Source organism: Colossoma macropomum, unplaced genomic scaffold, assembly GCF_904425465.1.
Source record: "Colossoma macropomum unplaced genomic scaffold, Colossoma_macropomum, whole genome shotgun sequence".
Classification (NCBI taxonomy): domain Eukaryota; kingdom Metazoa; phylum Chordata; class Actinopteri; order Characiformes; family Serrasalmidae; genus Colossoma; species Colossoma macropomum.
In genome coordinates, this window is record NW_023494792.1 from 58,632,448 (window position 1) to 58,648,210 (window position 15,763).

Consider the following 15,763-nt stretch of genomic DNA (forward strand, 5'->3'; position numbering starts at 1 on the left):
TCTCTGCATGGTAAAATTGTTCTTCAGATTGATGGAGAACGTATATGGTTCTATATTGTACTGAAAGTGTTCTTCTACTGTTACAATGTCAAGCTTGTAATAATAGAAGAACGCTTTTTGGTGCTACACAGAACCATCTACAGCACATTCTCCATCAACCTGAAGAACCCTCGATGCAAAGGGTTCTTTGCGTGTTCACGGTTCTATGTAGAACTATTTTCTTTACTAAAGAAACCTTGAAGAACCATCTTTTTTAGGTGTTTACAAGCTTGATATTGTAATATATGAACCCTTATTGGTGCTATAAAGAACCATTTTCAAAAAGGTTCTGTATAGAACCATATATGACGCATTCTCCATCAAGTTCATTCCGTGTTTGGCGGGTTCTATACAGAACCATTTCATGCTTAAATAGTTCTCTGCATGGTAAAATGGTTCTTCAGATTGATGGAGAACATATATGGTTCTATATTGTACTGAAAGTGTTCTTCTAGTGTTACGATGTCAAGCTTGCAATAATAGAAGAACGCTTTTTGGTGCTACACAGAACCATCTACAGCACATTCTCCATCAACCTGAAGAACCCTTGATGCAAAGCGTTCTTTGAGTGTTTTATATAGAACTATTTTCTTTACTAAAGAAACCTTGAAGAACCATCTTTTTTAGGTGTTTACAAGCTTGATATTGTAACAATATATGAACCCTTATTGGTGCTATAAAGAACCATTTTCAAAAAGGTTCTGTATAGAACCATATATGACGCATTCTCCATCAAGTTCATTCTGTGTTTGGCGAGTTCTATACAGAACCATTTCACGCTTAAATAGTTCTCTGCATGGTAAAATTGTTCTTCAGATTGATGGAGAACGTATATGGTTCTACACTGCACCAAAAGTGTTCTTCAACTGTTACGATGTCAAGCTTGTAATAATAGAAGAACCATTTTTGTTGCTACACAGAACCATCTACAGCACATTCTCCTTCAACCTGAAGAACCCTTGATGCAAAATATATAGAACTATTTTCTTTACTAAAGAAACCTTGAAGAACCATCTTTTTTAGGTGTTTACAAGCTTGATATTGTAATATATGAACCCTTATTGGTGCTATAAATAACCATTTTCAAAAAGGTTCTGTATAGAACCATATATGACACATTCTCCATCAAGTTCATTCTGTGTTTGGTCCATTTAGATGTGTTCAGTCTGTATCCTCTTCAATCTTCAAATGAACCACAACAGAGTTTGTTTGGAAGTGGACCAAGAACGACCTCCTCGGGGGGGGCGGCGTGTTTGGAGCGCACAATTGGCAGCATTTTCACTAACGATCCGCACTAACAGAGCAATCGCACCAATGTTTGTTTTAATCTAACCAAACCGGCCAAATGTGAACATACTCTTAGCGCGCTTTGTACGCAGACAGTGGTGTTTCCTGAAGGCCGAGGTAGCTGTTCTACACTCACCACTGTTGGAGCTCCTGTTGTGCCTTGTATTTCTCCTCTTCCAGGCCTTTCTGCAGCTCTTCAGCGATCTTCCTCCTCAACTCTGGCTCATTCACTGAAAATAATAAACAAGTACAATTTTAACACAGAGACAATGGGCTTGTGTATATGATCATAGGTTTGTTGTTGTTTCCTGAAGTTAAAGTGGATAACACCTGTGTGAAATAATCAGGGATGTACGATGATACTGGAATCACATCCCATAACATAAGTTTTTAAATCAATATTTGATCATATATTTATTGTAATCTGATAATATTTCTCTGTAATGCTAACCCAGGTAGATCTAGAGCCAATTTCTACATTTTCTAAATGGTTATGTATTGACATATGTACATAAAAACAGTGTGCACATACAAAAAATGTCTGATAACTGTTTAATATGAAACAATGGGTTCAATAAAGCACCACTAGGCACCAATAACCTCAAGGCACCAAACCAGGCACTCACAGCCATGAACAACGACATACACATGCATAGTGACAAGTAGTCACTAAATAAGCCATTTCATTTAGTTTCAACTCACATAAAGCACAGTGATACATCAAAGTAGAGATTCCTCTACCAGACAGGAATGCCACTGCTACCAATCTGTCTCTGGGCAAGACTCCAAACCTTATGCTGACTTACTACCGCAAGTGTCTGGTACCTAATGTATAATATTTACTTACATAATTGTTTTTCAGTAACTGTGATGTCTGATTTAGGTAATAAATGTCTTTGGTGAACAAAAGAAAAAAACAGTTACGTCAGTATGAATATGGGCCAAAACAAGGTGTTATCGGTTATCAGCCTAGAAATTCTATATCTGTGCATCTCTATTAAAAACTCTTGTATTAAAAGCAGGCCTCTTAAAAAATGAATAAAAAAAAAGTCAACATTTAATTTAACCATTATTTCATTTATCCTAACCATCTACCTAGCAAAATGAAGAATTTAACTACTGCTATATCTGCACTTACTCGTAATCTTACAGTGGTTCAACAACAGTCCCTAGAGTGATTTTCCGGTTTAAAGATTAGAAAAAGCCTTTCTGGTAACATATCTTGAAGGTAGAAGGACATTTCAGAAATCTTCAACTGCTTTGGGTGGATTTTTAGTGCTGGTTTCGTTTATTTTATTTATTTATTTATTTTTTGTTAGCTGGTGAACGCAGATAGAAGATAGAAGAACAGCTAATGTCACTGCTGGAAAGCAGAATATTGCAGCTGTCCAACTGTAGAAATTGAGAGAACAGTGAAATGACAGTAATGACTAGCCAGATGAGAAAGACCACCAGCTAAAAACTGAAGCTAAGGTGGCTATCTAGATACTTTCTTAGATTCTAGAGTCTTTATGACTTTGTTAAGAGATACACTGATGCTAGCTTCTTTGTAATCACTAGGCTATAGATCAGTGGTCAGGCCAGCAGTCAGGATTGGTCAACACCACAGGTAATCCCAAAGGTTTTATGATGTATTAGCGTGACGCATACTGCACTGCTATTATTAAAACTACTGCGTTTGAACGTTTCAGCAGTGGACAACGTTAAAAAAGACGGAGGCGCCACATTCAGATGGCATTTAGGCCTAAATCTGCACCACTGCGCCCTCTAAGACTGTTGACTGTAGCCGAATATTCAGAAATGAGCAGGTCCGTCTCTGAAGCACTTAAAGAGCTCCATTCAATAATGCATCTGTGCTTTAACAGATGGAGATTTAATCTGTTCAAAAAATAAATAAATAAAATTAAATAAAAAAAATTTAAAAGGGCCCGGCTCCATCGCTAAAAAAAAGGAAAAAACACCAGATGGAGAGATGAGAAAATAATTCTAATAAATGTGTGCCTGATGCCTTGTTTACAACATTTTCCCTCCATTCCCAGCACTTGTAGAAACAAAATGAAAAATGAAGAAGACAGGAAAGACTGACCGACAGGCGAGAGAGAGTGTTCGGACAGGAAGTTTGACACGTTGCAGCTACATTAGCACTGCCTGCAAGACACTTCTTCCCTCTGAGCCTCGGACATAAGTCCAAAAGACTTGCTTGTCCATAACTGACATGGAAGAAATCACATGAGGAGAGAGATTCTCCTCCAGAGTCTATGACTGGCTGCTGTTTATTTGTTCTATTACTGTCAACACGTTTACAGGAATATGGATTATCTGTTCTCATATAGAGTCATTTTCTAACTGTGAAAGGAGTCAGAGGCTTCCCTGGACAGCAGTACTGACACAGTTAGAAATAATAACATTTTTATTATGAAAAGAAACTTCATTATTTTTGTATTTGTCAAAGTTCTTTAGCTTTTTTCCATTCATTTTTATTTTCAATCTATTTTCAATCAATTTATTGACTTAAATATACTTTAGAGATCATATAGATATTGGAAGATATTTGCTTAAAAAGAAATCAGTGTCACTGGACAGATGTTTAGAGGCAGATCTCACACAAGGCTAGTGGACGCTCAATGTTATGTAGCAGCCTAAATTAGACTGGCAGAATTTTTCAAACCAATATGTGATGAAGTATTTATTTCACTCAGGAACAGCAAAATGTTTATGTGTTAGATGTTTTAGATGTTTAGGATAAAGTCTCTGCATTTTATTCACTTTACTGCATTTGTAAATGTGCAGCAATCTCTATTTTTGTTGTATTTATTTTTACATAAATGCAAAATGCCAGCTGCCGTTTGAACTGTGTCCACATTTCATGACAAACGGACCAATAGAAATGGTTCAAAATGACTTCCACTGGTTCGTTACAATGACTTCCATTCAAAGTTAAGTTTGTTTCTCTTCGGTTTTGCTCTAACAGTGATGAAAATGTTACACCACTTTAAATGCTACATACACTAAACATCAATCCAGATTAAGTCGCAATTTCTACATTTTATAAACGTTCATGTATCGACATCGAGAGATGTGCACTCGGGAAATATCGGTGTCCACAATTCCGGTATCAGTGCATCCTATTATTCCAGCTTATCTTCATTCTATGTTTAATTTCCTTATCCTGTTGTGGAACTGACTACCTACTCATTTTCACCTTAATGGTTGTGTGTCTTCTTCCACATCCGACAGGTAAAAAAAACAAAAAAAACAAACAAAAAAAAAAAAAGTTAATGTTTTGCATTCCCTCACAAAAAAATGCGTTCTCTCGCAAAATGTATGCTCATCAGACAGCAAGCTAACACAGGACCCGAGGTGCCCAACGACACTGCCTACATTAGAGCTTTGTTTTTAGCATAGCTAACGTTAAAAGCTGTTTTCCCAGTTTGGCCAGTCTGTGCTGAGTTTATTCAGCTGTTGTTCTTTGCATCTCTGTAAATGGAGCTTTTACTGTACGAGGACCCTCGACCTCAGTCTCAGTTTGAGCCACTAACAGCAGAATCATGTTTGATTTTGAGAAGCGACACTTTGTCGTTATATTTCAATCCAAGATCAACATAAAATTTAAATGAGCTGCTCCGTCTCTGAACTAAAGCAAAGCACAGCTTTTGCAAGGGAATGGAAACCGTTTGAATTGGAATGCAAAACATTTGCGAGGGAACGGAAAACATTTGCGAGGGAACGCAATGTCATTAAGTTTTGTTTTTTTTATTTTTACGGGCTCCGTAAAAATCAGAATATACTGTCATCTGAGAAATATTCTACAATTCACTTGTCCACACTGCGAGGTTGGACAGGCTTTATAAAACCTGACAAAAATCCTACAAAACCTACTGAGACGTTGCAGCAACAACTCAGGACAGATTGTGTAAAAAAAACAGACGTTTGTATGCGTGTATATTTTTTTTCACGGTGTAATTGTGCTAAACAGCAGCAAATTACGTGCCATTTCCAGCCTGATTCAACTGCCTCGCTCTGCGTTTAAACTGGAAACTAGGCTTCAGCTGACTGAGGAAAAAGACAATCACAGATATTATGACTGCGTTGAAGCTGAAGGAGATGAAGTTGGAGCAAATAAAGTGCCATTCAAGCTTCAGGATGTATTATATGAATCAGATTTGCCCGATAATCTGTGTTTTCCTTTATTTGTAGTCAGTATACCCGTCCAAATATGCTGTCTGTCTTTAAAACTCTCTATAAAAGAAGCACTTCTTTGGTTTCTTTGGTTTGTTTTCCATGAGAGGGCTTGCTAAACAGAGTGAGCCATTCTACAGCCTTTCATGCACAGGCAAGCTTCTCTATGGCATCATCACATTACTGTGCTGAGATGATCTCACAAGTCTACTGGACGCTCAATATGACGTAGGAACCTAAAATAATTTGGGGAATTTAGTGTTCTGTAAAGCTTGTTCAACCTTGCAACAGTTGCTACAAGAAATTTCAAGAAATTTCTTCTGAAAACTCACGTAGTTTTCACGAAGACTCTGACATTCACCGGCGTTTTTGCATTTGGGATTTGTTCTTAGGTAAGAACAGAATCGACACACACTCGAGAGCACAAAGGTGAGAACAGTTCTGCGCTTTAAGAACACTTATGATCTTGCCAAAATATACTTAACGAAAGGACACGAACGCAAATAACAGCGTGTGGCCAACGCACTGCAAACGCTCGGTCCTTCTGTACAAACTCTGTGCGTTCTTACGTTGCTGTGCAGTACTGAAGGGGGCAAAAGAGGGCAAATCAGACAGGGATCTACTGCTATTCCAACAGCCTCAAGAGCTGAACGCGGACAGGAGAGGAGAGTGAGCTGCTTTACCTCCTCTCTTCGATTAAAATGCGATAATTAATCATATTTTTATGCCGTCTTTGCGTGAGACTCAACTGCTCGTCTGCTATGGCAGTTGAGAAGCACGCTGGCGGTACAAGACCGCTTGCTCAGGCTTGGCTGTCGTTATAGTGCCCCCTGCTGTAACGCTCACATTGCGTTATGAAATGCACTGTGACACATTTTTGAACGCAACTATGCGTGAAACCCTGTCTGAGCAGCTCGAAGCGTCTGCGTTCGCGTCGTTGCGTGAAGTATGTTTCAGGCCTTGGAACCTTTACCAAGAATAACTTAATAATAATGAATGAGGCTCACTGGTTTTGTATAGAGCCATGAACACTCAAAGAACCATTTGCATGATAAAATCATTCTTCAGATTGATGGAGAATGTGTTGTATATGGTTCTATACAGAACCTTTTTGAAAAGAGTTCAATATAGCACCAAAATAGGTTTTTCTATTAAATACACTCTTAAAAACGACGGTTCTCCAAGGGTACTTTAGTAAAGAAAATGGGTCTATATAGAACTATGAACACTCAAAAAAATCCCTTCGCATGATTACAGGGTTCTTTGCATCTTGAAAGCACTTTTCAGAATGTGCCGTGTGTAGAACCTTTTCGAAAAGGGTTCTATATATAGCACCAATAAGTGTTTATTTCTATTGTTATGATGTCAAGCTTGTTTCAACAGAAGAACCCTTTTGGTGACATACAGAACCATCTACAGCATATTCTCTATCAATCTGAAGAACCTTTTAATGAGGCAAGCATTTATGGTTCTATATAGAACCATTTTCTTTACTAAAGAACCCTTCAAGAGCCATCTTTTTTAAGTGTGTACAAGATTGACATTGTAACAATAGAAGAACCCTTGTTGGTGCTATATAGAACGCTTTTCACGAGGTTCTATAGAGAACCATATACAACTAGAGCTGGGCGATATGGCCAAAAACATTAATCACGATAAACAAAATTCATATCGTTCGATATCGATACATATCGCGATAAATGGCAAATCATGATTTCTTTCACGTTTGAAGGCTGATTTTGCTCCTGGGTGGTTAACTGTGGTTTTAAACTATCACTTATGGTCCGATCATGACAAACACTCGGCAAACAGTGGAACATTTCACTAATCTGTCATGGAAGAGTGGGAGAAAGTTTCTGAGCTGTTTTTATCAGCTGGAAAAGCACAGCTGCAATTTTTGTAATAGTCATGATTTAAGAAAGAAAACAGATTATTTTTAGCTGTCTGGTGTCGAGCGCTCGGCTACCCCGTTACAAATGCTAAACAAGTGGCCAACAACAGTGCTAAACTCTTTAGTTTCTCAACAACGACAACTCGGTTCGGGAGGTCACTGCCGTCACTCCTACCACATCCATGTCAGAGCAGATCACAGTATTCAGACACCAGCTAGACGACTGGGTTTCTCTATGCTATCGTAGTAGTTTAAGGGGTGAACCGCAGTATATCTGACGCTCGCTGTGTAAAAGCATTATCTGCAGTGTGAATCTCTCACACCAGTCCTCCTTTTAGGCATGTTTAAACTGAAAGCAGTGATTTTGTGTCTTGTCTGATCTACCGTATCATCAGTTCACCGTGTTGTGCCGGAGCGCTGCTTCAAGTTAGCCAGCAGCTAAAAACAGCTAGCCTGGAAAGACAGCGCTCTCCCGCTCTCCAATGCCTCACAGCGTCCTCAGTTTACTTTCGAACATGAACCCACTTCTTTCTTTCACTTTCGTTGCTCGAGAATGCACTAATACTAAAATATGACGGTTTGGCGCTGTAACACGGCGCTGCAGACGTGATTTAACACCGCTGAAGTTGTTAGGATGCATGGAAAGAGGTGAGTTCACTGTAGGACAGTACAGTTACACCACTGACCTCGTCACTCACACTCGGTCACAGGAGAACAGATCGCCGGTCCACTCAGACAGGGACTGGATAACTCCGCGTTTCAGCCGTTGCTAAAGTATATTTGGCGACCCTTTTTTACTCGTGGCCCCCTCCCTCTCTAATCAAGTCGAAAAATTCAGAAGTGCGCCCTCTCCTGGCGACAGCAGAGTAGTGTCGCTTTCCTTGCAGTAGAAAACGCCACCAGGGCTTTCGCTAAAACGTGGAAGTGTGAGAACGGTGTATTATATCGAACATTTATCGAACCTGTCTTATCGCTCTATCGAGGAAAAGTTATATCGCGATACTTATCATTATCGTTTTAGCGCCCAGCCCTATATACACAACACATTCTCTGTCAACCTGAAAACCATTTAATCATGCAAATAGTTCAGTCGAGTGTTCACGGTTCTATACAGAACCACTGTCTTTACTAAAGAACCACTGAAGAACCACCTTTTAAGAGTGTAACGTTCTGTTGGATCAGAATACAAAGTATGATGAATTTAAAAGAAAAGTAACTTGGTACTTTTTCAATTTCTATTTTTAAACGTCCACTTTTTGGTGGAGTGCTCCTTCCTTTCCCCATGAGACACCAGCCTAACTGGACAAGATGAGCCACGGCAACAGAATCAAGCCTTCGGGAAATCTATATAACACGCACATCCAAACACCCACAGGTGCTGAGCAAAAACATACACACGGGTAAAATACGGAAAATACCTGCACGCTGTTCTCAAAGCTCGCTCAACCTGATAAAAACCCAGCTGGATTGAAATGTTATTTGAAATATCATTTTCAGAGTATAAAGAACAGTGAGCAGACATATTACAGCAGAATCTGTATCCCCCCCAACAAAATCCCCTTTCCAGGAAGGAGAGCATGTTTCATATCCAAGTCAGTCATTTCCTTCTAACAAATCAAATAACCACAGAGATGTGACAAAAACAGGATTTATGCACGGCTTCTCGAAATCCCATCCAGACACCACGGTGGAGTGTTTTTAAAGTCTAGTTATCACGTTGTACATGGGGCGCAGCAGATGTGTTCTGATGCACAGCACACATATGGAAACTGTCTAATCTCATCAACTGTGAAGTTTGACATTATGTATCTGAATGGAATTTAAGCAGCAGTTCAGCTTCCTAACTCAGAGCCTCTTAGGCACTGGAGCGTTTTACTCTGCGTCTGATTTGGAGAAAATGACACACTTTATATAGTGTTCTGAAGATCAGCCGCACCAAAACAGCACTAAAACGCAAAAAAAGCCTTTTTTTAAACCAATTAAGATGAGAAAACATGCACAGAAGGAACTAGAACTGCGTCTATTTTTGATTTTCGAATACTTCATTAAATATTATCTTGAATATTTGTATGTTGTAGACACTTAAAATGATGGTTCTTCGAGGGTTCTTTAGGAAAGAAAATGGTTCTTTCCTATATAGAATCATAAACACTCAAAGAACCCTTTGTATGGTTAAAGGGTTCTTTGCAAGGTGAAGGCGTTCTTCAGATTGATGGAGAACGTGCTGTTGATGGTTCTCTATAGAACCTTGAACCCTCAAAGAACCCTCTGCATGGTTAAAGCATTCTTTGAATCATGAAAGCGTTCTTCAGATTGATGGAGAACGTGCTGTTGATGGTTCTCTATAGAACCTTGAACCCTCAAAGAACCCTCTGCATGGTTAAAGCGTTCTTTGAATCATGAAAGCGTTCTTCAGATTGATGGAGAACGTGCTGTTGATGGTTCTCTATAGGACCTTGAACCCTCAAAGAACCTTCTGCATGGTTAAAGTGTTCTTTGAATCATGAAAGCGTTCTTCAGATTGATGGAGAACATGCTGTTGATGGTTCTCTATAGAACCTTGAATCCTCAAAGAACCCTCTGTATGGTTAAAGGGTTCTTTGCGGTGTGAAAGGGTTCTGCAGACTGATTACGAACGTTAGAGGTGGGAATCTCTAGGCACCTCACAATTCGATTATGATTCAGAGGCTGCGATGCGATTATAAAACGATTATCGATGCATCTTTTTTTGCTATACATGATTTCTATTTTCCTACTGTGTGAGGATTTGGTAGTTTTAAAGCAAAGTATTTGTAATGATCCATAATGAATTTACTTCCAATTTCTTTTATTAATAAATCAAATGGAAGTGATGTGGCAGGTGAACTGGAAGGCTCTCATTCACTGCTGTTTGGAGCACATGAGACGCTGCTGCTACTCATCTGCGATAAAATGCGCTTTTAGGGTGAAATAAGATCCAGTGGTGATGGATGTCCACGCAGCGCATGTTACAGCTATTCTACTCGTATTCTTTGGTGATTTTATAACGGTTTTGGTCTCGTTGTACAGAGTGGTGGGATCTCTGTCAGTAAAATATCTTCGAGACGGGACGTGTGCAACACAGCGCGAAAGCCCTGGTTCTCAACGGCTGAGAACCTGCCTGCAGACTGCAGGTCACTTAGCAACGAAGTCTCACCTGGCTAGCAGCGAACGAAAAGGCACAGATTTAAGACGAACATTTGGAGATGAATGGACTTATTCGCATTTATAAGCAGCACAGTTGGTTTCCTGGTACGTTAAATCTGCAATGAGAGACTGTCAAACACCAAAAAGTGGCGAAGCTGAAGTCGCTGCTCTTTCGAATTCTCCCGTTCCACCTTAAATGGCTATAACTAGTTAAAGCTTGAAGCAGAGCAAAGTAAGTCCGCATTTTCGTTTATATTTTTTAGTCTATACTAGGACATCAGCACATACTGGACATTAAATGTTGTGGCTCCCAAGCTGATTTGATTTTTGTTGTAAGGACAAAATGGCTCTTCTTATCATTTGTGTTGTGACTCCTGATCTAACCTGGCTTTAATGCAGAGAGAGCCGGTCAGATTTCTTACTCACCCAGTAGTGTTTTTGTTACGTGCCGCCACAGACTGTCCGGGCGCTGCACTTACCCACTTCCAAGTTCCGCCTTTTGCGTTCCGTCAAACATTATAAATTAAATATTTAGAAAATCGATTTTTGATATTTCTGAATCGATTCAGAATCGTTCACGTCCGCATCGCGATGCGTCTAAGAATCGATTTTTTTCCCGCACCCCTAGTGAACGTGCTGTAGACGGTTCTATATAGGACCTTGAACCCTCAAAGAACCCTCTTTATGGTTAAAGGATTTTTTGCATCATGAAAGGTTCTTCAGATTAATGGTGAATGTGCTGTATATGGTTCTACATAGAATCTTTTTGAAAAGGGTTCTGTTTAGCACCAAAAAGGGCTCTTCTATTGTAACAAGCCTGGCATCATAACAATAGAAGAACCTTTCTTTGGTGCTATGTCACTTTTCAAAAACATACAGAACCATACAGAACCATCTACAGAACATTCTCCAACAATCTGAAGAACCCTTTCATGATGCAAAGAACCCTTTAATCATGCAAAGGGTTCTTTGAGTGTTTCTGGTTCTGTATAGAACCATTAAATTTACTAAAGAACCCTTGAAGAACCATCATTTTAAGTGTCTACAAGAATAGAAAAAGCAAAGTGTTTCTCTTTAACAATTAAATTATTTTTATTTTATCACGATTATTACTTATTTATTATTAATAATTATTATCGTTAATGACAACTGAAAAACTACATGGTGATGCAAAAACATCACTGATAAACAATTACTGTCATAATAGGCAGCATAAAATGCTATTCTGAGTGATCCTGCCCAATCTGGCAACCCTGGCAGGATGCTCAGTCAGTCTGAACGTGTCAGTAGCACAGGAGAGCTGAAAAATCCACATTATCACAAAAACAATTTTTGGTCACTTCTTGTTAGTGACTGAGGGAATCACGTTTTAGATTCTACAAGACGAAGCTTTTATACCTGAGCGTGTGCTAAACTCAGCTGTATTAGTGTTTCTTTCCGCTCCAGACGGACGGCTCACCGGCCAGCATGTTGTCAGAAATAAATACAATGGAGAGAACATTAGGAAGAATTCCAGAGCTGAAGGAAAAGCACTTGGGCCCAATCCATTTCTTCTTTTTACCCCTACCCCTTGTTTGCGAGTGTCACCTTGCCTCTTGGAACTGAGTTACAAGGGGTAGTGCTTGAAATCTTCCCTACGAAATGGGACCCTCAAATAAAAAGAGCATCACTTCATTAACAGCTACTAGCGCTGCTCTGTAGGCGACCCTGCCAGTCTGCAGTGACAGCAGAGGAGGGTAAAGTTCAGCTCCTCACTGCTGGGCTTTGGTTACATTTAGGGCATCATATGCCTTCAAAGGGGGGGGGGGCAATTATTTATTATCGCTCACCTCTAACTCATCAGTGATATGAAGCTGAAGTCAGATATTCACCAGCTTCTTGTTGAAGTTTTCACATTCCACCTTAACCGGTGCAGCATTTACATTCTGGCACAACAGGCGTCAGAACTCCTTCCCCATTTAAGGTGGAGCGGGAAATTTAGCTAGCTACGTACCGAGACATCAGCAGACTACTAGTGATTTTTTTATGGTTGTTATGAAGAAAAGGACCATAATACATTGAAATGACATTAAACTTAGATAATACAGTGGTTATTGTAATTTTTTAAGGGAGAAAATTTCTTTGGTCTCTTGTTCAGCCATTTGCCGGTTTTTCTTTTTTTTTCCTCATAACTCTCTGTTTGGAGCCTCTGAAAAACCTCCGTTTGGAGGGCCATGCAGCCCTAACACTTCGCCCTACCCCACACCTAGTCGTGACCACGCAAAATGGAGTGCTAAGGGCTCAGTGGTAGGGGCGAGGGGTGAAATGGGATTGGGCCGTGGGCTGCAGTGGGCGATTAAAACAGACTTTTTTGGGGTTTTTTTTATCGTTCCCCAATTTTCTTCCCAATTTAGTCGTCTCCAATTCCACCTGCTACTTAGGACTCCCCCAGTCACACAATACTACCAACACTAGGAGGGTGAAGGCTAACACAGGCTTCCTCCGAGACCTGTGAAGCCAGCCACCGCTTCTTTTTGAACTGCCGCTCACGCAACATCATTGGCCAGCCGAAAGCGCTCGGAGGAAAGCGCCAACCGCCAGATCTGTTACGTCAGCTAACAGACACCTGCACTGCCTAGCATCACACTGAGTGATGGGGGGAGAAGAGGGGACATCCCACCCACCCAGAGAGTGAGGCCTATTGTGCTCTCCTAGACTCCCAGCCACGGATGGCTGTAGCATCACCAGGGATCGAACTCACGGTAGGTAACGCAGGTATAAGTAAGTTAAAACACTTAACAACTTGATTTTCACTCGTTAAGACAAAGCTAGTTAATGTCATACGTGCTGCTGGTATTGATATGCATTAATCAGAGATGCACCGATACCACTTTTTCCCTTCCGCTACAGATACTGATACCTGATCCTTCAGTATCGGCCAACACTGAGTATCGATCCCGATACTAACTCTATCTAACCTAACTCACATTTAAGTCCTAATATTTATACAGTTACATTTAAAAAATATTTTATTTTGTTACGTCAGCTAACAGACACCTGCACTGCCTAGCATCACATTGGGTGATGGGGGGAGAAGAGGGGACATCCCACCCACCCAGAGAGCGAGGCCTATTGTGCTCTCCTAGACTCCCAGCCACAGACGGCTGTAGCATCACCAGGGATCGAACTCACGATCTCCTGATGACCGGAACAACGCTTAAACATCTTTATACAAAGCTGAAGTTTCTTCTTCAATTTTCCATTCCACCTTAAATGGTACATGAAGCAGAACGTAACTGCTACACCATTTAAGGTGGAACAGAACATTCAAATAAGAAGCTGGTGAACAGGAAGCCAACTTCAGTCTTCAGTCATTATCAGCTCAAATCAGAGCTCAAAAACAGACAGTCAGGAACAGAGTCTCGACTTCTGCTGAGATCTCACGGTGCCTCTGACAGGAGAGGACCGTTTGACTGGCATAAAAAAAGGCTAACTTTAAATCGCTGTTTTTGCATGAGGTGCAAGCAGATTATCTTGTTCTCCTCAGATACTGGTGAGTTTAGCTTCATAAATAAAAAAAAAAAAACTGATGAAAACCAATGCACTGAAGTGCAAACGCAGTAAAAGTAAGTTAAAACACTTGATTTTCACTGGTTAAGATAAAACAAGTTAATGTCATACACGCTGCTAGTTTTGATATGCATTAATCAGAGATGCACCGATAACACTTCTTCCCTTCCGATACAGATACTGATACCTGATCCTTCAGTATCGGCCAATACTGAGTACCGATCCCGATACTAACTCTATCTAACCTAACTCACATATAAGTCCTAATATTTATACAGTTACATTTAAATATTTTATTTTGCAAAAATCTATGTTCTGCATCACAAATAAAACACACTCAGCTTGGCTTGCTTAAGAAAACTTATTTTTGTTTATTTACTGTATCTATTTAGTATTTACTATTATATAATTAGTAATAAGAAACAGCTAGCGGGCTGCTATGCTAAAGGCTAAATCGAGGCTAAATGCTATCATTATGCAGAGAGTCCGGTAGTTCCTTCGGTTCTCTCAGTAACTTTAAACGAGACTGTAAGTGACCGCATGGCAGCAGACGAGTGATTACTGAAAGAAGCAGCTCAGTTGTTCAGGTAAGCGGCTCCATTAGCATGTTTTTCTCATCAAATGCTGCCGTTACAGATTCCACCATGAGCGTTTTCATTGCTGCACGTCAGCCCACACCGCTGACGTGTTGTTAGATTCTGTCAGAAATTGCTTCGTGGTATCGGTCATATATATCAGTTGATTCTAGAATGGATGGAGAGGCACGGCCCCAGATCTGAGAACAACGAATTAAAGATAGTGTCTGATAACTGAGGTTGAAAGGGCAGCAAATCTGATTTCTGTCTGCTGACAAGAGGTCAATCTCACCACCAGGTCACTCTCCTCTACCTCACAAACAAAGGCCAAAACAGCAATAGATCAGCTGGTAGAATATTTACCAGTGATGCACTGAAACTTTGCCACCAAAAAAAAAAATTAAACAGGAAGAAAATAATTAACAGGCCTGTAAGATTTTACAAATAATAGTGATAAAAATGTAAAATTTAAATTAAAAACACTGATTAATCGCTGCCCTGCGATGGACTGGCGACCTGTCCAGGGTATTTCCTGCCTTCCGTCCAATGACCCCAGGACAAAAAGCAGCTTAGGAAGTGTGTGTGTGTGTGTGATGAATCCCTGCACTTTTCAGATGCCTTCAAACAGTTTGAGCAGCAGCAGATCAACAGTAAAAGCGACGCGGAACTGATTCACAGCTTCTACGAGGGACATTAGACAAGCGATTTCTCTGTTCACGTTCATATCAAGAGGGGATGTAACACCCAAGACCTTCTCCACTACAGGTTTGATACCACGTAGAGGTGGGCGATACGGCAAAAATTTAATATCACAATAATTCAAGACATTTTCATAATACACGATGTAACAATATTTATTTTTCATACCGTGCTACTCTAAATCTAATTAAGCAGGACTAGTTATGCTCCCTTTGTAATGAACCATGTAGTTGAAATGTTTGAGCACTGATGATATGCTCAGAGAAGCATACGTAACATAGTGACATGATCTATCAATTTAGAAATATAGTCATATTGCTCAACCCCAATACCACAACATCCCACTCAATACGCAGGACATAACAAAACACGCGGAAAG

The 15,763-nt window shown here is 40.0% G+C and overlaps 1 protein-coding gene across 3 annotated transcripts in view; it reads right to left on the reverse strand.

The window, feature by feature from the left end:
• Window positions 1–15,763, reverse strand: part of chchd3a (coiled-coil-helix-coiled-coil-helix domain containing 3a) — a 153,567-nt gene that overhangs the window by 114,578 nt on the left and 23,226 nt on the right. For all 3 annotated transcript variants that reach the window (XM_036577675.1, XM_036577674.1, XM_036577673.1), the window contains one exon: window positions 1,463–1,556. In XM_036577675.1, coding sequence (XP_036433568.1) covers window positions 1,463–1,556 — 94 coding nt within the window. The remainder of the gene's footprint in view (window positions 1–1,462; window positions 1,557–15,763) is intronic.